General features: G+C 43.4%; 1 protein-coding gene across 1 annotated transcript in view; it reads right to left on the reverse strand.

The window, feature by feature from the left end:
• The window catches only part of COP1 (COP1 E3 ubiquitin ligase), a 1,876,694-nt gene that overhangs the window by 1,612,745 nt on the left and 243,442 nt on the right, over positions 1–20,507 (reverse strand). The window contains exons 5-6 of the mRNA XM_069641145.1: positions 11,216–11,335; positions 9,634–9,702 (exon numbers count right to left, since the gene is read on the reverse strand). Coding sequence (XP_069497246.1) covers positions 9,634–9,702; positions 11,216–11,335 — 189 coding nt within the window. The remainder of the gene's footprint in view (positions 1–9,633; positions 9,703–11,215; positions 11,336–20,507) is intronic.

Consider the following 20,507-nt stretch of genomic DNA (forward strand, 5'->3'; position numbering starts at 1 on the left):
AGTGATTGCCTTTGCGGATGACATGTTAATAACCCTAGAGGACCCAGAATCCACGTTATCAGCTGCAGTGAGAGAATTAGAAAATTATGGGGCCATCTCAGGCCTAAAAATTGATAGGAAGAAATCAGAGATACTAATCTTGGCAGGGGACAGAGCAAATATAGAAAGGGAAGCAAAACTACTGGATCTTAAGATAGTACTGAAAGGTATAAAATATCTGGGGATAATTGTATCGTCAAAAAATAGAGCAATTCTATGGGGAAAACTACCCGCCGCTTATCATAAGCATCCGAAGGGAGCTAGGCAGATGGAACCCACTACAAATTTCCTGGTGGGGTAGAATACAAGCTGTCAAGATGACCGTCCTCCCAAGGGTACTGTATTATTTTCAGGCTCTCCCGGTGGGTGTCCCAGACTTGTTCTTTAAATCATTAACAAAACTGATATCGTCCTTTGTATGGAAGGGGAAAACGCCTAGAATAGCCAGGATGGTCCTTACAGCCCCAACCAGAGAAGGAGGATTGGCGCTCCCCCATTTTAAAAAATTCTATCAGGCAGCACAGCTGAAAGTCCTGAGGGAGTGGGTGGGGGAGGACCCGCAGCAGATATGGGCCAAACAAGACAGAGCAGTCGCGAGGACCCCACTGGTAGAACTCCTCTGGAAACAGAGGCAGCACAGACATGCAAACTTAGGAATAAGTGAAATTATGAAAACCACGCTAGAAGCATGGGATTCCCAAACAAGAAAAGGCATAATGTCCACAGCGATAGGACCCTTTACACCCATCTGCAGAAATCCACTATTTCCTCCGGGGATGGAACAGGGGGCATTCGATAGCTGGGAGAAGGTGGGTATCACTAAAATTGGAGAGATGTTCGCAGATAAGGAAATCAGATCCCTCGAATCCTGCTTCGCAGGCGCGAATATACCTAAAAGGGATAGATATAGATACGAGCAACTAAAACATTGGCTGAACTCCCCAATGATTACAGAGGCAGCAACCAGGGATCTTACAGGGTTCGAGACACATATCATTTCCAACACGGGGGAAAAAAAGTGGGTATCAACGCTGTACAAATACATAAACTCACAAAGGGAAAACATCAAATGGGCATACAGAATAAAATGGGGCAGAACGCTGGGGAATGAACCATCGGACAGACAATGGGCAGACCTTTGGAAACAGATCCTCAGAATGAGCCGTTCGGCACAAACCAGGGAGATGTGGGTCAAGATTATGACACAGTGGCATTACACCCCTGAGAAGCTACACTCGATGTACCGAAACACACCAAACCTCTGCTGGAGAGGATGTAATGAAGTAGGAACGTGGAGACACATATGGTGGGACTGCAAAGGCATAAAACTGCAAAGGCATAAAACCCTTTGGGAAGAAGTGAAAAACGAAATTGGAAAAATTTTCCCGGATGTGGGTTTGATGGGGGAGGAGGTGCGGCTCTGCGGAATCAGAGATGATACAGCAAGACAATATAGTACATCACAATGGAGAAGCTATATGGGATTGCTTATAGCAGCATGGACCACCATTGCACAAAATTGGAAAAATAAGAATACCCCACTGACATATACATGGCTACAGAAGGTATGGTCCCATATAACAATGGAGAAAATCACCCACAAAATTCAAGCAACTGGAGACAAGTTTATTAAAGAGTGGGAAGGGGCCCTTCAATATCTCCAGTCAGACTTTATGGAACAGTGGTGCCCCCACAACATTAAAGTTTCAGACATTTTCAACGCATAATGGGAACCCGGGACAATATGATTTCATCCCATCCAAGGGGAGGGAACGGGGAGGGGGAAGGGAAAGTTTTAAGTTGTAATGTTTATCTTTTTGTGTTAATGTAAAATCAATAAACAAGTTTAAAAAAAAAATTGTTCAATTTACAGTCCATACTCAAGATGTCTTCCCCAATCACCGATGGCCTAACCCCACTGCAAATCCAGGTGTTTGTGCAAGAGGTATCACACACAGCCTCCAGCAAGGCACACATGCAATACAGGATAAATTAGACCCAAAATGGACTTGAGCTATCTGACACTGCAGGTGCTTCTACTCATAAAAGGTCCTGCCATGGAAGTCAGAGCCATCTGCTGTTCCTTTCTAGGGTGTATGAGAGGTATTAAGGGGTCTAACATTGCCCTTCAGTTTCTCTAAGACTTGCAAACTCCACCGGTTCACAGAACCAACTGTGCTTTGCCTGTTGCTGTATTTTTTTCTGGCACCTGGTCTCTTAGTGTGGCATACAATGTTCCCTGGGAGACATAGGCCTGCTGAAACAAAGTCCACAGCTGAACATCCGTTGAGATATTACTGTGTCTCTCTGGGGAGCCGGCAGTCCTTGGCTAACCTGGCCGCCAAATATTTAGTAGACACATTCTCCAGAAATCAATCCTCAAGACCCACCAGAACCATCTACACTCACTGATTAAACATCCCCAAGTTTAAACAACACAAAGGCGGCGGATCCAGCTTTCCGGTTTTGGCAGTCAAGGCATGGAACGCACTACCCCCTGAGTTCAGAATCAAACCATCCTTCCTCACCTTCAGAAACAAAGTAAAAACCTGGCTTTACTCCCAACTGGTCGAATATCCTTCTACCATACTACCCCTGGCTCCATTGAATGCCAATAAACAACCCCTCCTCCCCCCAGGAGGACATTCGCCTAGATCTGCAACACTAGACAAAAGCCCTGGAATCATCTCACATGTTTAAGTTATCCATCCTGATCTGTAACACAGGACAGCTCACTGTACTGTCTTTTGCACTTTGCTGCTGTATGTCTGTACAAGTAACCTCCATGTTGGCACTGCTCTGTACTTCTTTTGTAAGCCTCATCTGCCCTTACCGTTTAATATGCACTTGTATGTTGTAACCACCTCTGTACTTTCAAGTAACAGCGCCCAGATGCTTTTGGGTTTGGTGCACTATATAAGCAAATAAACTAAACTAAAACCAACTTTGAGGCATGTCGGATAGCAGCCGGATCTGCCCAGTCCCTGGTGGATCGCTTCCCCCACACGGAAATATCAGGAATTCTGACAACTTACCATACTACACTTCCCTTTCATTTTTTTGTATTTGTTTTCATTGGTATTTTCAGTTACAACCTGTAATCATATATAAATAACTCCCAAAAACATCCCGCCGCCTAACGCACCCTCCCCCAGGTTCTGAAGGCCTAGTGATTCTTGTATTGCCCATTATAGCATACTTGCACATTACTATCCTTACAACAGATTCGGGAGTGTCAATCTTTGTGGACATAACGGTCAGATAAGGTCCTTGTATAAAAAGTCCAACACGGGGTCCAATCCTGTCGAAACCTTGTATACTCCATCTGGAATGACTATATGACCAATTCCAACGCAACTAAGTTCCAGATTTTCCATATCCAGTCATGCTCCGATGATGCCTGTTTAGTTCTCCACCTTTGCGCTATTAGAGCTGCCATAATTAGTACCACATAAGCTTTAAAGAGGGACTCATTTTGAGGAGCCAACTCTGGATCCCACAACCCTAATATGCATGTGAATGCCCTCAACTCCAACCCTGTGCCAAACATCTCCTGCAAGCGTGTTCTTACAAGTAACAAAAACGCCTCCACTGCAGAGCAAGGCCACCAAATATTGTCCCAATCAATCTCCTTGCACTGCGCATTCTCTCCAAACCACTGGGGCTATCTGGAGGGTAAAGATTTTGCATCCTAGCTGTTGTATAGTGCCATTGAACAAAGACCATATACCACATTTCTCTAAGTTGGATAGCCCTTATAAGCCTTGGAATGTTCCTCCACAAGAAGGACCAGTGTTCCCAGGGAATGGATTTGCCCAATGTTGTTTCCCATGAGGTCATATATGGCCAATGTGCATCCTGGCTGCTTTCTGTGAAAATCTTATATAATGAGGAAATCAAATTTTTAGAGCCTGACTGAGCCAATGGCGCAGCTGATAGTACCGGAATCTATCCTTTTCCGTTATCCCAAAGCACCCTTTTCACTCAAAGGATTTCACCCCTTCCCCTTGGAACAAGTCTCTCATATTCCTGCATCCTGCCTCTCCCCAATGGATGAATGCGCTGTGTTCTAACCCTAGTGCAAATTGTGAGTTAAAATGGATAGGCGTGAAATGGATGGGACCGAAGTTATCCCATATTTCTCAACCAGTGTGTCACATGTGTCTCCCAACAACCTTGTGATTCGGCTAAGAGACATGTTGTCAGGTCTGTGGTCTCTGTGTAGCCACAGAACCTCATTCAGCGGGAACCCCACCAGCACCTTGTCCATTCTGACCCATACTCTGCCTGTGTCTATAGTGAACCTCTCCCTTTTCACTCATATCTGGGCCGCCTGTTAATAAGTCTGAAAGTTAGGAAGCGCTAACTCCCTTGGATCTATGAGCCATCAAGATCCTGAGGGCCATTCGAGGATTCTTTTTATTCCACACAAATGATGAAATAACTGTTCAGGAATCTGAAGAAAAAAAAAGTTGGTGCATATATAGCACCTCAGGCAAAACCACAATTTTAATTGTAGCTATCTGTCCCAACCAGGATAATGAGTGTTGGCCCCATCTGGACAGATCCCTCTTCACCCTATTCAGATTGTTAGCCATGTAAGGTGTCAAGTTGCTTTGTTAGAGTTATGCCAAAATATGTAATACTTCTGGCTGCCATTTAAAGGAACACACGCCTTTAGCATTACTCGGTTGTGCATTTTCCCGTATTCTATCCAACTTTGGGGACCAAGCCAAGTAGAAATCTCTTATCAACATGATTTACCCTGTTGAGAACTCCACCAGTTGGACCAAAATCTCTTGAAGAAAGTCATGCAGGCCAACATTCGGGGTGTATACATTTGCTACAGTGAAGCCCCTGGTTACCATTTGTATGTTGATAATAAGATGTTGCTAAATGCCATGAGTTTTCCACATATTTTGTCAGTTGACGTAGATTGGTAAAGGTGTGAGCAGCCCCCGAATTTCACATTGTTCCTATCCGCCTTCCGAATACAAGTATCTTGTAAAGAGACTACTAATTTTCTCTATGCAGAAAGTAGTAAACCTTCCTACATTTCACAGGCGAGTTAAGACCCCTGATATTATGTGTCAAGATCTTGAATTAGTCAATTGATGCTCTGGTTGATTCCCACACTCCTTTCTCAGGGACCCCCTATCTCAGGGTCCTATTATATGTTGTAACTTGAGCAGCACCACTGTACCTGGAGTCCAGCATTGATGGTGTAGTATAATGTGAACTGTTTGAATCCCCCCTCTACACCTGCACCAAATAAATCTAATATCAACCCCGACAACAAACAAACCCTGGATAAACCTATACAATAAACACCCGGGGAACGGCCACTGGCCCCAAACAGAAAATGAGTGTGTCCTGAAACCCACTTCCGAAATCAAGAGGCGACACAGAAGGTTTTTAAGGCAGATGTTGGCACATCACAATTGATATTCCAAATCATCACACAATGTCCAGATTACTGGATATCCTAGTGACATGTTCAAGGACTTACTCATTTTTCCACACATCCTAGCAAACCTCTTGTAAGGCCCTTTCTGTCAAATCTGTCCTTCCTTCCTTCCTTCCTTCTAGTCTGGCTATATCCACTTTAATGTCTGCCAGTTGTTTTTATTGTACTTGAAGGGAAGCCATCTGATCTTGAAATGTTGCGTTCAGGCATTGCATTAGGTCCTCTTTGGTGACTGCCTGTGACCCGGCTGAGCCGAGTTGTTGTGATGGAGAAGCCATCGCCTCAGATGAAGTCACTTTCGGGATCCAATTCCAGGCTTCAGCAGCGTTGCAATCTTCCTTGGGTGGAGTAAGGGGGCATTGTGGTCTTGGGAGGGCCAGGGTCCCTTTGCCCTTCGCTTTAGGGATCCGGAGGACTCCCCTTCCCCTCCTATGCCCTCCTGGATGTAAGAGGATGGGCCAGATGTTAGGACCAGCCTCTCTCGTTTGCTTCCCCAGCAGGGGGGCTCAGCTGCTGTCTCTTTGGCTTCCCCCACTGAGCCTCATTAAAGACAGCCCAGTGGTCAACACCCTCAAGCGCCTTCAGATAACGGTTACCTCCAACCGCTGGCAAGGATTATCTTTTCCGGGGTGCAGGAATGTATAAGGCCCTTCTCTCAAGGCTGCTGCCACCTTGCTCTCCCTGTTCTAAGTCTGAGATAACCTCTGCGCAAGATGACCGCTGCAGCGCTACCCTCTGTCTGGCCAGGCCCCCTCTCTGCCTAGATACCACCACAGAGGGAGCGACTGTCACCGACGCAGGTGCAGAGACTCATCCACCCTTGATCAGGGCTTTCAGGCCCCCGCTCAACAGAGCCTTGGTGATACGCCTCTAGCACCTCTGGTGCCCAGTGATGCAGGTGAGCAGCAAGGATCATGCGGGTGTAGTCGCCAGCTGGACTGGGGAGGGTCTTTTTGCACTATCCGCCAGCCGAGCCTGGAGGCTAGCCTGTTAAACCAGGCGCGACGTCGGGAACGCCTCCAGCTCGGGACCAGGATCCACCTCCGCTCTCGCGCAATGGAGCATCCAACCATTCTCAGTTTCAGCAGCTTTCTCAGAGAGGTTGTCTCGCCCAGGCCAGAGAAGACCTTCACTGATGCGTTGACTAGCAGTTTACGGAGGCTCTCATGTCGGAGCCTGGACGTTCACATCCTTCCCTACTCAGGCACCATCTTTGAGTCCTACCCTTCCCTTTCTATGAGGCTCTCCACTGTGTGGTTGTAAAGACTGGAGGGGGATTTTCCGTACTCCTGCCCTCTATATGGCAGAGCAGAAGCACAGAGAACCCCAGCCAAGATTCTCTATATGGTAACGCTGGGCAAGCAATCAAGGCTTAAGCTCTCAGGAGGTGATGCAGGCTGGTTCTTAAGTACTGTGTAGTCCCCAAGTCCCCACAAAGGAATGTCCACACACTAGGTTAGTGATAAAACAATTCTTTCCATAAATAAGGTTCAAGTTATATACACACACAATAACACACTTTGTGCTCAGGCAATACAGTAATGATAAATATGTACAATATCTATGTGGTACTACAGTTAACTCTTGTTTCGATTAAAATGCACCAACTGATGACAGTCTCAATGGCATACAAACCAAACAGTAACGTGAATCAACAATAGACATAAGAGGGAAGACGAGTTGGGTTAAACAACTGGCAGAATACTGGGCCCTACCACTAGACACAGTTCTGTGTGAGGATCCCCCACCACCTAGGCAACCTGTAAATAAAGTGTATCAACAAGCCCAGTCAATATAGTGTTTAACATAGTCTTGGTTCTTTCTAAAAAGGTTCTACTACCCCAATGTACCTGGTTTAGCAGAGTTAGACATCGGGTCATCGATGGATCCTTCTTGAGTCAACTCCCTTTAAGGCAGGAACCACGGATAGTCGAGATTCCTTGAAGAAATTGAGAACAATGTCGTCGAGGCAGCAGCTTCGGTCCTTGCAGTGCACGTTGACGATCGGTCGTGGACGTCCTGCGAAGACAAGGTGTGCGGTGTACCTCGATGATGAGAGTTTGTTGCTGCAAATCAGATCGATGAAGAATGTAGGCCCAGCAAGGGTGTCGGGTCGTCGGCGGCGGCCATCGGGACACGACCACGACTGGCTTTTGGATCTTCGTCTCCGTCTTTAAGGACTTTGGATGGCGGGAATCCGAGCGGCCGATTCTCCTCGTTTCTTCACTGACCTTGACTTTCTCCGGCGAGTGATGATGGTGATGAGCAAGGGAATCCTTGATTGCAAAGTGTCTTAGGCACTGGAGCGTTGTGGCTTTGGTCGCCGACGTTACAGCGGTCCTCTGAACCTCGGTCGACGGGGACGGTCGTCGATGGCCTCGACGTCCTTGTGCTTCGCTTCAGATTCATCGGTGGTCCCCGTCGCCGGTCGGCAACCTTTCATTGACTGACTTCCAGGAAGCCTTGGTGAAGGTTTATGTGGTGCACGATGTTCCCTCGTAGCTCTGGAAGAGGTCTCCTGGCCAGGTCCTCTCTTGGATCAGTTCTTGGAGACACAACAGCTTTTGGATTGAATCGAAGGAAAGCAGCAACAAAGCCACCTTCTTCCAGCAGGGCTTCAAGATTAAGCATCAAGTTTTGACTTCAGCTTCTGAACAATTCTAGTAAGTGAGAGGTCCTCAGATATACTGTTCTGCCTCTCATTCACACTGCTGAGCCAGGCTCAGGCAGACAATTATTCAGAAGGGCATTCAGCAGGCAAGCAGCCAATCAAGCTCACTGTGCATTCAGGCCATTCTTCTCCATCCAGACACTCACAACAAGGAATGTGGATTGGGACAAGCACACAGCCATTCAGCACTTCACACTGCATTTATACCAGTTCGGGCAGGACTGTCTCAGTCATTGTGTCACACACCAGAAGCCACACACCCATAACATGAAATGTATATTGGTCACACACTCCATTCACCCAGGTCCCACCCCAAGGGTGTACCCACAACATATAGTCATTGGGAAGGCTCCAGCCAGTCTGGCCTGAACTTCACCACAATGCCATATATGGAACTTCCACCCAACAGCCAGTCACAGGAAGGGACGGAGTCAGGGCTTCCGAGGACTTTGGGAAAACAAGGTAACAGGCAATGGAAAGCAAGAGGCCACAGGGGCCATCTTGTCTCCCATCAGGAATCAACTGATTTCTATGGCAGGGCCTGGGTATCCCAAAATGGAGGATACTCGGAGCACCTGTCAAATTCAGCATGGAGATGCCATCAGACCATACTCTGCTCTGTGGGCCACAAACAAGTGCCCAAAAACATATGCTAGGGGTACAGCGTTGTACCCCTACCCATGGGTGCCATAAGGGTATCCCAACGGTCTGTTCACCAAAACAAAAAGAGGAAGAGCAACACTACCAGGAGTCCCACATGGACTCCTGTGCAGAAAATAACACCGAACACACATGATAAAAGGATTACAGGACAAGGACATTAAGGCCCTTTCCCTCCAATGCATTTCCAGCATCACAGTGGACAGGGAACATGCTCAAAATTCCACCATGTTCTGTTCGTTCTCCGTATGTTGGATTACCTCAAAAATGTAAGGCTGAAAAGTCAGAAACCATCTCCTTACCTGAGTCTTTCTGGCAGGTTAGCCAAACAAGAGGGACATGAGCCTTAATTTGTGGAAACCCACTTCACTCTAGTATTTTAGGGGACCTATACCCCACTTTATGGCTAATGCTTCAATGTTCAATAGTAGCATAGCACTATTCACGAGGAGATGGTTTATGGCTTGTCTACAAGATGCAGTGTTCTTTTCCATCTTGTATTCATGATGAAACAGCCCCTAGACATACTTTAGAGATATCCGTTGTTATATAAAGAGCTTTGAAAAGCATTTTTATTAAAGGGGGATTGCATAAGCAATATGTGATGTTTGAAGGACTGTGGTTTATCTTAACCCCATCTCAACATATTTGGCCAGTGATTTGTTTAGTTTTCTGTTAATAGAGTCAGAGAGGAGAATGATGGAATAGCACACATTGTCCCATTCTTGCCAATTGAATGGCAGCAAGCCTTCTACAAGCTAGAGCCTTTAAAAGCAGTAGACTAGACTCAAATTACCTCTCGCTTGTTTCTCCGGGCAACTTTGAGGAATTCCATGAGGATCTGCAGCTGGGCAGCATGGGATTCCTGAAATAGAAAGAAAGGCTTGTCATACTTGTGAGCATGTCAGGAAATGGGCAGAGAATATCATGCTCTGATCACCAAAATAACTCAATAGGCAATGGAGGTTGGGGGTCATGATAAGGAATTTGAGAAAACAATGGTAAAATCATGACAGGCAGCGGTGTATTTGAGTCAGGATTACATTCAACGAAACACTACAGTGACAAAACATGATACAGAAAGAATGAGAAGAGGTCCAGCCTGGAAGACTATGTATAAAAAACCTGATGGACAAAGGGGAGGCAAGAGGATCGAGGTCAGGATTAAAGACTTGTAAATCTTTGCATCCAGAGGAGGTTGAGAGCCAGAATTACATAGGTGGAGGAATGAGAGAGAATAGCAAAGTAGGTAGAGGAGACTGAGAATGTCAGAGGGCAGGAGGCTACAGAGAGAAATGCACAACAGGTAGAGGTGACCAGATCATTTCAGGATTAATGAAGTCAAGAAACTATAAAAAGGAAACAGGATAAGCAGAGATGAGTCTGGATTCAAACTAAAGAAACTAGAAAAGAAACAAAAGATAACTAGAGAAACAGAGAAGGGTGGGGATTATACAGTGATTGAGATCAGCACTATAGATAATTGGATGATTAGACACCTAAACATAGGCAAATGCTCCCAACAAAGAAAATTGGGGAGTAAAAATACTACCAACAAAAAAATAGGAGGCAAGCACAAGGAGCATGTGGCCCTGCGTTCTCTCTCGGCTCCATTGATCTGTTTGGATCAGTAGTACATGTAGTGCCACAGGAAGATGATCTACTGGTATTGCTGCCTGGTTTTAAGAGGTAATAATGCATCTTTTTATGTGCCTTAAGTTACAATGTGCAGATGGAAACATTTCTATTTAGAATTAACATATATTTGTATTCATTTATAAAACACTCCCATTGTTAATAGTTTTTACATTACAAATAGTGAGCAAAATACTCCCATTACGACATTTTATCTGGAGCACTGTTTGAGATGCAGAGAAATAAATAATCAACACTGTGGAAAGATGTGCAAATAACAATTCCAGATGGAGGCTCCACTACACACAAGAGAATCCTGTAAAGATTGTTTAGTGGAGGCACTCATCGCAAACAATTAGCACAATTTAACAAACTCCAAGAACCTGAAGTAAAATGGTGATAAATCTGTTGCTATTAAAATATGTAAGGGAAAATAAAATGTACATTTTAGAAGGAAGAGGCAGATGAAATGCAGTGTGCCCTGCACCTAGGCCTGTGCTGCCATTACACTGCTGCAAAGGTAAAACACTGTCCCTTCTTTGGAAACATTATTGCGCTGGTCTACTAGCAAACACTTTTTAAGTTGTGTCTCGTGACTACCTCTTACTGGCCAACAGTGAAAACAGAACGATATAGGAACATTCTTGGAAGAAGGAAACATGGAAGTAGGATTGTGGAAAAGGCCTTGAATATAGTATAAAAGAGTAAAGCAACTTGAGATCACAAGAGGAAAGCATATTTACCGCCTCCAACTGTTTCTTCTTCTGTACCAGCAGCTCAAGCATCAAGTTCACGTTCGCCAAATCCAAATTGTCCTGGTCTGTCCCCAGCAAGTCCTGGAAAATCTGCCATCGATGGCCATTCTAGAGAGTGAAAAAGGCCACAAGAATAATTAGAGGAGGTGAAGAAGAGATTATTTCTAGTGGTTGGCAGCACATGCAATGATTATGTATACAAAGAAATCATCAACATTTGGATGCTTGGGCAGAACGCGATTGAAAGAATAAGAGGGGGAATGAAGGGTTATTACCTTCTCCCAAATATATTAAGCATTCCGTGGCAAAGTTCATTTTCGATCCAGTGCAAGATCAATCCTTAGGGCTATCCAAAAGATAATATTAGGGGGGGGCATAAGAAGGGCTATTTATTTAGGGACGACTGGGGCAAGTATAACTTTGAAATATTTGAGTGGCTCTCTCTTCTGCTTTTGTAGATGCAAGAGCTACCTTTTTCCCCTAGGGACAATGCTTGTAATGGCAGTACCATGGAAATTAAATCTAGGACAGTTTGTATCTTGTAGTGGCTTGTCAATGGGTTTAAACACCATTTATGGCGCTAATTAGAAAACACAACATCATCAAGGTACAAGCGATCTGGGCATTTAAGGAAAGGTTTGAAAGGTTTACAATAGTACATTTCATGGAGAAAACATCAGGGGACAATGCAGGCCAAGTGAAGATATAGCAATTACTGTTTTGAAACAAACAGGGTAGAACCAGTTGGCAGATCAGCCTTTGTCAGAGGAAGTTCTGCAAATGTGAGTATGAGATAAATATAATTGAGTAAAACATGACTGTAGACCCTTCTGAATGGGCACCAGCCCATAAAACAGGCCATTTAGCCTTGTTCCTTCCCACTAGAGGGGGCCCTCATTTTTGCTGAACATTTGGAAAAGGTATGTACAACCTTGGAGAATGAGTACTGGAAGCCACGTAAACATGTAAATTATGAAAACTGAAAAAGGCCCCATGAGATTGTTTCTGAATAACTGCAATGTTTATTCGGCGGTGGTGAGAATTCAAAATCAAGCATGTTCTGACCATCATAAACCTGCCCAATCCTCCAAATGCCCGCCTTTTGCCAAGAAATCCATGACAAAGCAAAATTATCCTGTTGCACAGCCAGATTCTTCCACTAGCTAGAGTCTGCAGAGTAAATATTTTTCACCTCGAGTAACATTACATTTCTTCCATTCTTTTACCCCATGTTTTATAAATGGGGGAGTCAATTTGTCCGGCAGCCTTATTTCTGCAAATAGGACAAAATCAATTGGCATAGGTGAGACAGCTTCTCTCAATGTTAATCCAACCGGCACAGTCAGGCATAATCCAAAATCGGAGAGTTATAATGTAAACGCCGAATGAGATCTCCTTTTATCAGGATGGCAAAAGCCACCTAAATGCACCGGTTTTTGAAGAACATATTTTTGGAATTTGTGCACAACCATTCTCACCCCACAAAATGCTATTCAGCGATTTATTAATATTGAAAAGTAGTTTGTTCGGGAGTGGTAGTGGAAGCATATTAAAAATGTAACAAGTTAGGAAGTAGGGTCATTTTTACCACAGTAACCTTGCCCCAAAGTCAATTTTAATTTCTCCCATTTACTTCACAGTCTATCTCAATACGTTTCAGCTGAATGTTATTGACCAAGAGAAATTCAACATCTCTGTTAACACGGACACCCAAATATTTAAAACCTGAGTCAGCTCATTCCGCCCGATCTATATTAAATAGTCCTCTATGGTATGAAAGAGAGATTGGAAAAACAAAAGGTCTTTGCGACATTCACCTTATAGTTAGAGACATTTACAAATCTCTGTAGTGATAGTAGGAGTTCCTCGTAAGAGAACTGCGGATTGGAGATAAACACCAAAACATCATCTGCATATAAGAGGACTTTCGAAATATAGTCCCCGAATGAGATGCCCATAATGTCTGGATTATTCCTCAACATAACTGCTCAAGGCTCAATAAACAAGGCAAATAACAACGGGGAAAGAGGGCAGCCCTGACGAGTCCCTTTATGGATTTGTAAAAAGTCTGAAATATATCCATTAACAGTAACGGCTGCTCTTGCACCGCCATAAATAGCTCCAAAGAGTTTGTGGAAACATGGTCCACAGTTAACTTTACGCAGGACTTGGTGGAGGAAGACCCATCTCACTATCAAAAGCCTTCTCGTCATCTATACTGATAGCTGCATAAGCGTCAACAGAGCATCTCCTAAGGTAGATAACATCAAGCAATTTACGCAAATTATCATAACTATTCCTACCATATATAAACCATGTCTGGTTATTATGAACTATTTTAGATTTTAAACCAGTCAGTCTTCTGGCAAACATATTTGTTAAAAGTTTTACATCAACATTTAAAAGTGAGATACTTCTCACACAACGATACATTTTTACCAGGTTTAGGAGAAAACCGTGATTAACGTTGTGTGCAAAGATTCAGCAACCGCCTCAATATGTATAATCTCCATATATAAAATTGTACAAGAAAAGGATCCAAGACTTGACAAAAGGTCTTGCGAAATTCTATTGCGACCCATCTTGCCCAGGGCACTTGCCACTTGCTGAATTTCCAATAGAATTTTCAACTTCCTGGACTGCAATCTCTGCATCGAGATCCAACCTATCTTGTTCTCCTAAACTCGGCATATCTATCAAGTAAAGATAATTATTAACCTCCTCTTCAGACACAAGCCCATTATCTCTATATAGAGAAGCATAATATTTTCTGAATTCTTCACAATTCTCTTAATTTTTTTCTCAAAATATCGCCCCCTCCAACAACAACAAGAGCACTTGCCTATTACTCTCCTTATATTTTAAACGATTCGCCAATAATGCTACCGACTTCTCACCCCATTCCCAGAATGCTTGTCTTTAATAAAATAGATATGTCTCTGCCTTCAGGCAAAGTTCGGGATGTAAAGCATCTTTAGCATGGGGCAAGGCCAACATATCACTGTAATGTCTCGAAGCTATCCTGTATGCATCTTCCAATTTGACCAATTTGACCATAGCTTTTTCTCTTTCTCACTTCTTATATGAAGCCAAACTAATAATTCTACTTCTGATTGTGGCTTTTAAAGCATCCGAAACTACTGACAATCTATCAACTGAATTCAGATTATCTGTCAGGAACATAGAGATTTCTCTTTCAATTTGTCTGACAAATTCTGAATCCCTAAGTAACTGTTTATTCATCCACCATTGTTTCTTAGATTTTTTGAACCACCCGCAGATCCATTTAATGCTAATTCAATAGGGGCATGGTCCGATATCACGATATCCCCAATACTAACTCTACAAACTTCACCACAGAGGTTCATACTAATCAGAAAAAAGTCAATATGTGATGATGTTAACACTTACTCCCACTGTTAAGATCTCGCCAAATGTTGTATAAATCCCACTTATTTAACCATTGCAAAAGGCTTTTCCTAGCCTTAGTGTCAGCATATGAACTAGTCTGATTGGATTTGTCTAACCTTGCAACTTAAGTGGTATTAATATCACCTCCAATAATCACTGCCGTACTGTTCAGCTTGTCCAGAATTTCATCTATTTTTTCAAAGAAGGTTGCTTGGTCTACATAGGGCACATAGATATTTAAGCGTGTCAAGTAAACATTTTCTATTTATAATTTAAGCCCCACAAATCTCCCATTAGGGTCATCACACGCCTCTTCAATCTTGTATCTCAAATCATTCCTAAACAGGATAGATACACCACGAGATTTACTGGCAAAATAGCTTGGAAATTGACATATACATTATTCAAGATATAACCTGCCTATACATCAGTCAAGTGAGTTTCCTGTAGGAATACTGTCTTTTTATTTATAAACTTTCAGGATTTCTCTCCTCTTGACTGGATTATTTACACCTTTAACATTCCAATTTACGAAACTCAAGCATGTGGCCATTGATCCCAACACATATTAAAAAAAGACAAAGGGTGGATCTGGATGGTTGCGCTAGCCTGAACAGTAACATTCCATTAGCAAGGTTAGGTTTGTAGACTTCAATTATGATTCCAATATAAATCAACACAGATATTTTCGGTGGACTTGATTGGCTGCAATTTCTTTTTTATGCATTAACGCTTCAGCCCGTCAGCCTACACATGTTTCGAGAAAACTGTCTTTGTCTAGCCAACTTTAAAGGGTTCCATAAACTGAACTTTCCTAACGGTGAGACCACCACCTACTATTGCCAAGATTCCTAAGCCTTACTCATCATGCCTCTTAGAATATTTAACCTTGCAGTGACAAAGACAGTTTTGTCCAAACATGTGTAGGCTGAAGAGCTGAAGTGTTGATGCATACAAAAATAAATTGCAGCCAATCAAGCCCACCAAATATATCTGAGTTGATTTATAGTGGATAATAATTGAAGTCTACAAACCTAACCTTGCTAATGGATTGTTTCTGTTAAGGCTAGCGCAACCATCCAGAGCCACCCTGTCTTTTTTTTTTTTTTAATTAACTTTTGAGGTTGGGAGTAGAGCCTCAAGGCTTTGGTGGTGCAGCGAGCCTCATTATATTTCAGGACATCAAGCGCACCAAGAGTCGATTCTATCCACATTATTGAAACCAACACATATTGCCAAACAATTGCCTGTACATAAAGACTCAGTATTATAATGCAAAAAGTGTCACAAAATGTTGGCTCAGTAAGAAAATCCCCTAAAGGCTCGCACAAAAAAAGAACACAAACAAAAAATAAAAGGAGGAAATTGTGGGAAAAAAAAACAAACAAAAAGAGGAAATTGGGGGCGGAATTAACACACCAAAGAAACTGTTTAACATTTTACCCAATTAATCAAGCTTAACACTTGGATTCTGGTCTACTACTTACTAAACTAGAACCGGTTAACCAAAGATAGCAGAGAGGCAGTAGCAACCACCCACCAATAAAATTTGGAGGACAGGCACATCTTAATACAACTAACCACAGTAATTGCATCTAAACTTGCACCACCAAAGTTATCTTAACTAATGAGCTCAGGGTTATAATATCCAAATAATTCTACATAAACACATTTAATTGTTCCGTACACGCACTCAGACACACACATGTATCTAGTCAAACATTTGTAACTTTATATAGATTCTAAGTCTAGTATCATGTCTTGAAAAATAACAATATGGCACAGAGTCAAAGATTGCATTCTTAAATGGACATAAGGTATAAATATAAAGCACAACACTATGCTCCTCAGCTAGTTACACATGCATCTATATTTGACATGCACATAAAGCAACATCGCATAATATTCCATTTCAATGCTTAGAAGCACACATTAATGCATTCACGAGAAAAATGTAATACTGAATTCAGATATTTTAATGCTGCCTCGCTGCAGTTCAGCTGGCGCCATGAGGAAGAACTAGGAGGGACAGGCGCATGAGTTATCAGGTTTACAGTAGCAATGCATTCAGGCTACCAAACCCATTCAAGCGATCCGCTCTGTTGCATTACTGCAATATGTATCCCTGTCCACATCTCGCTATAAGCTTTTACTTTTCCCTGTTGTGTCCCACTGTTTAGGCGTGATAAATGCGACCTGGCACTGTAACGCGGTCCAGTTTCAAAACACAAGTTTAGTACTCTTTAGCTTACCAAAGCTAGTCTTCAGTCATGAAAGAACGTTCAGAGTTTGCGTGGCTACATCTGGATTCTAGGTTCCATATATCTGTGGGAGCAAAGCGCTAAGCACACCACAAATGAGCAAACAAGGAACAATGAGGCAGTTTCTCTCACAGCCGGAGAATCAAGGACGTGTGAATGCTTCCCTGGAGCGCCATGATATTGTAGGTCACTGTGAATTACTAGAGGAAAGGACCCTCTCAAGGTCTGTCATGTGTCATGCAACGACTTATGACCAACGGATTTCCACTATTGAAAAGTGCCAGTAATTTTCGTGTTGTAGGATTAAAAAAAAATATATCAATTAATAAAGATAAAACAGTCACCTCCATGAATATGTAAATGCCACAAGTATCCATGTTTTTGGTTTCTTGTTCTTATTTCACTGAGATTAGGGTGCAATTCTTTCAGGAAAGAGTGCCTTGAAGTGGTCAGAGAATGAGTGTGTAGTTCCATCAACAACCACTCGTAATATAGCTGGATATATCATATATTATGTCATGTTCTTGTCCTTGGCCAGTCTCTTAGCTTCACCGAACTGCTATATTTGATCATATGTTTCTCACCCATTTCAATACCCCCAGTCCTCTGGCTCTTTTCAACAGCATTTCTTTCACTGGGTACCGTAAAAACCTTTACCAGAAAGGCACAGGGATGTTGACCAGCATTTTTCCTAGCAGTTTTGGCAATATCTTTTGCAGAAAATCTATAGTGCTGCCACTTTCTACACCCTGTGGGAAACCTGTAATCCTTAAATTTGATCTTCTATTATAATTTTCTTGATCAGAGATTTTTTTTCTCTGCCTCCTCCAGAGGTTTTGCTATGGTTGATACTTTATTTTCCAGAGCCAATAGTCTGTTTTCACATCCAGAGACACTAGTTTCCAATTCTTCAGTACGCTTCTTGTCCATGGATTGATCTTTTTTCATTTCCAATACTGTCTATTTAATCTTCTCAATAGATAGCACAACACCATCCATGATTTCTGTCAAGTAGTCCTGAGCAGATTGGCCTTCAGGTCGGGATCCAAGCTGTGAGTCTTCATTTAAAATATCAACAGGTTCTCCCTCTTCATCACTTCCCAATCTGGACCTTCTAGAGGAAGGAGGATGAAGCATCTCAATGTAGTCTGCCAATATATATTTCAACACTGTTTATCTACTTAACCAAAATGGTTTAATCTTGTGCAAATCACCATCTAGCTTTCCTTCAGTTCCATCATCTCCCATTTGTTTCAGTATTTCCTCCAGTAGAAAATCATATGTCTACTGTGCACATCAATGAGCAATCACACCCCTGCTGCGTTTTAATGTTGTTAGTTGGGATAGCCTACATTAATCTTTTGGCACTTCTAGACACAGGACTTGAGCACGAGTCTAGTCATTATATCATGTTAGCAGGAGTAATACTGTGCTCTGCCATTTGCAGGGTCTCCATGAACCCTGGAGGATCTGAAAATAAGAAAGGGTTTGGTTTGTGGGAGGAGAGGGAAAGAGCACAAGTACTTTTGCTAAGGTGTTAATTGTTTTAGATCGGAAAAACAGGTCACTGTGTAGGTGTATTTGTTTATAGGTGGTCATGTTTGGTAGGGGTGCAAGGCGCTTGCAGCCATATGGGAGGCCTTGTGTGCGCATGGCATAAGAATGCATTGGCTGAGTTGAGATTGTCAGAGTTATTGGAGGAGGTGTGGAGTTCTGCTGTTTGGTGTCAGTGTGGGGGTGTTATAGGTGTTGTGTGTATGTGGCATAGTTAGTTTGCATGTTGTATGTTTGCAGGAGTATGAAGGGTGTTGTATGGGTTAATGGAGGAAAGAGTGCAATCCTCATGGCATTGGGTTAAGTCGCAGTCGCGCAGGTATCTTGTCGGGTACCCAAAACCCAAAGTGCAATGGTCAGCTATGTTTTGGTCTCCCTTTCACATTGGCCTATGACTTCAGAATTTGTTCAGCATGGTTTTACTGCTTTTCTAAAGGTCAGGTGTTCCTCTATTGAGCATATTCCCCCTTGAGGATGTGTTCCAAACTTTCATTGCGATGCTTGAAAATGCCAATCCCCCCCATACCCTCCAGAATGAAATTTGGGTTCAAAGCGTATGTCACTACTAGTCCTCAGGGTTCTGTTTGGTCTGTAGGTGGAGATTTGCTTCTTGCAGGAATTCTGCTCCTTGGCCGTGAAATAGTCTGTGAAGAATGCAGAGTGTTTTGAAATAGATCCTTTTCTTGGCTGGTAGCCTGTGGAGGGATCTTAGTGCTGCCATTCACTCTTGTCTAAGTCTTAGGAGTTTTGCTGCTATGTTCTGGATGCTTGCAGTTTTATGGTAAGGTACTAAGGCAGGCCAAGTTAGATGATGTTTGCATACTCTTTTCTTGACATCACAAGTGAGATAATGCTGAGTTTTCTGTGCCGAAAAATGGGAAAGGGTAATATCAGTCTGATAGATGTGAGGTGACAAGAATGAGACGCAGACCCAGAGGACTCATTGTTACGCTCACCTGGCTCCCACAGGGGCATCGATCTGAACTGGACAGCTGCGGTCTCCACCAATGTGACAAGTAGTGCCGAGATGACAGACTGGACTGGCCCACCTAGCTTCGTTTGCTTGGCCCACAGAAATATTCTGCAAATGGAGAAAGGGAATTAACCACCCGTGGAGTTGAGCGTTAAACCCCCCCCCCCCACTCCCACTGATCACCTTTGATGTCCCCTCTTAGAGTCTCCCCTGATGGTTTGGAAAGATGAGCTCTCCATCCTGCATTGAGCGCAGGGGCACGTAGATAACCAGTTGCTTCACTGGCTCGAAGGAATTGGTGAGTTCCAGACCAATATTGACTCAGAGTCCCGGCAAGACGCCCTAAGTATGTAGTTCGTAAGAGTTCAAATGTCTGACTTTCACTCTGTCCGATTCCTTGCAGGTTGCAGCTTGACCCTAGCGAAGAGTTCCTCGTGGCAACCGGTAATATTCAGGTAAGGATTTGTATTATCCAACACAGTTCGATAAAATAAAGTCCATATGTAACCTGTTGCTTTCTCCCTTATTCAGGCGCTGAGAGAAAGTATGAAGTCTCGGGGAATAATGCCTCCGGCGGTAAAATCAGGTAAGTCTATTGTGGTGAGGAGGTTTCCCCTTGTTTGTCCCTTTGTTTCACCTTGCTGTCCTTTTGTTTCCCCTTAGGAGCCGGGGTTCGACGAGGATGCAGTGGAAGCTGCGCCGACCCGTGAAGAGGAATAGTACCCACGGTGGTAAAATCAGGTAAGTCTATGGGGGATAACTAATATTGCCTCTGTGTATTCCCTTGGCTCACCTTGCTGTTCTGGTCTTCCCCTTAGGTGCCGGAGTGCGGCGGGAACATGCAGAAGGATGCTGTGGAATGTGAAGATGCTGCGAAGGCCGATAAGTTCAGCACGGCGCTGCAGCAAGCGAGGCGACACGCGTAAAATAACTTCTTTTTCCAGCTCGAAGGTGCGATGGATCGGGAATTCAGGTAAGGATCAAAGGTATTGCTCTTGTTCCAACCTTTTCTCCTTCTTTCTCCCTTTTTCTAGGAGCTCCAGACTCGAGGCGGGCGTGGCAGAAGACTGGATGCAGACTT

Source organism: Ambystoma mexicanum, chromosome 1q (genome assembly GCF_040938575.1).
Source record: "Ambystoma mexicanum isolate Mex_15411 chromosome 1q, UKY_AmexF1_1, whole genome shotgun sequence".
NCBI classification, from domain to species: domain Eukaryota; kingdom Metazoa; phylum Chordata; class Amphibia; order Caudata; family Ambystomatidae; genus Ambystoma; species Ambystoma mexicanum.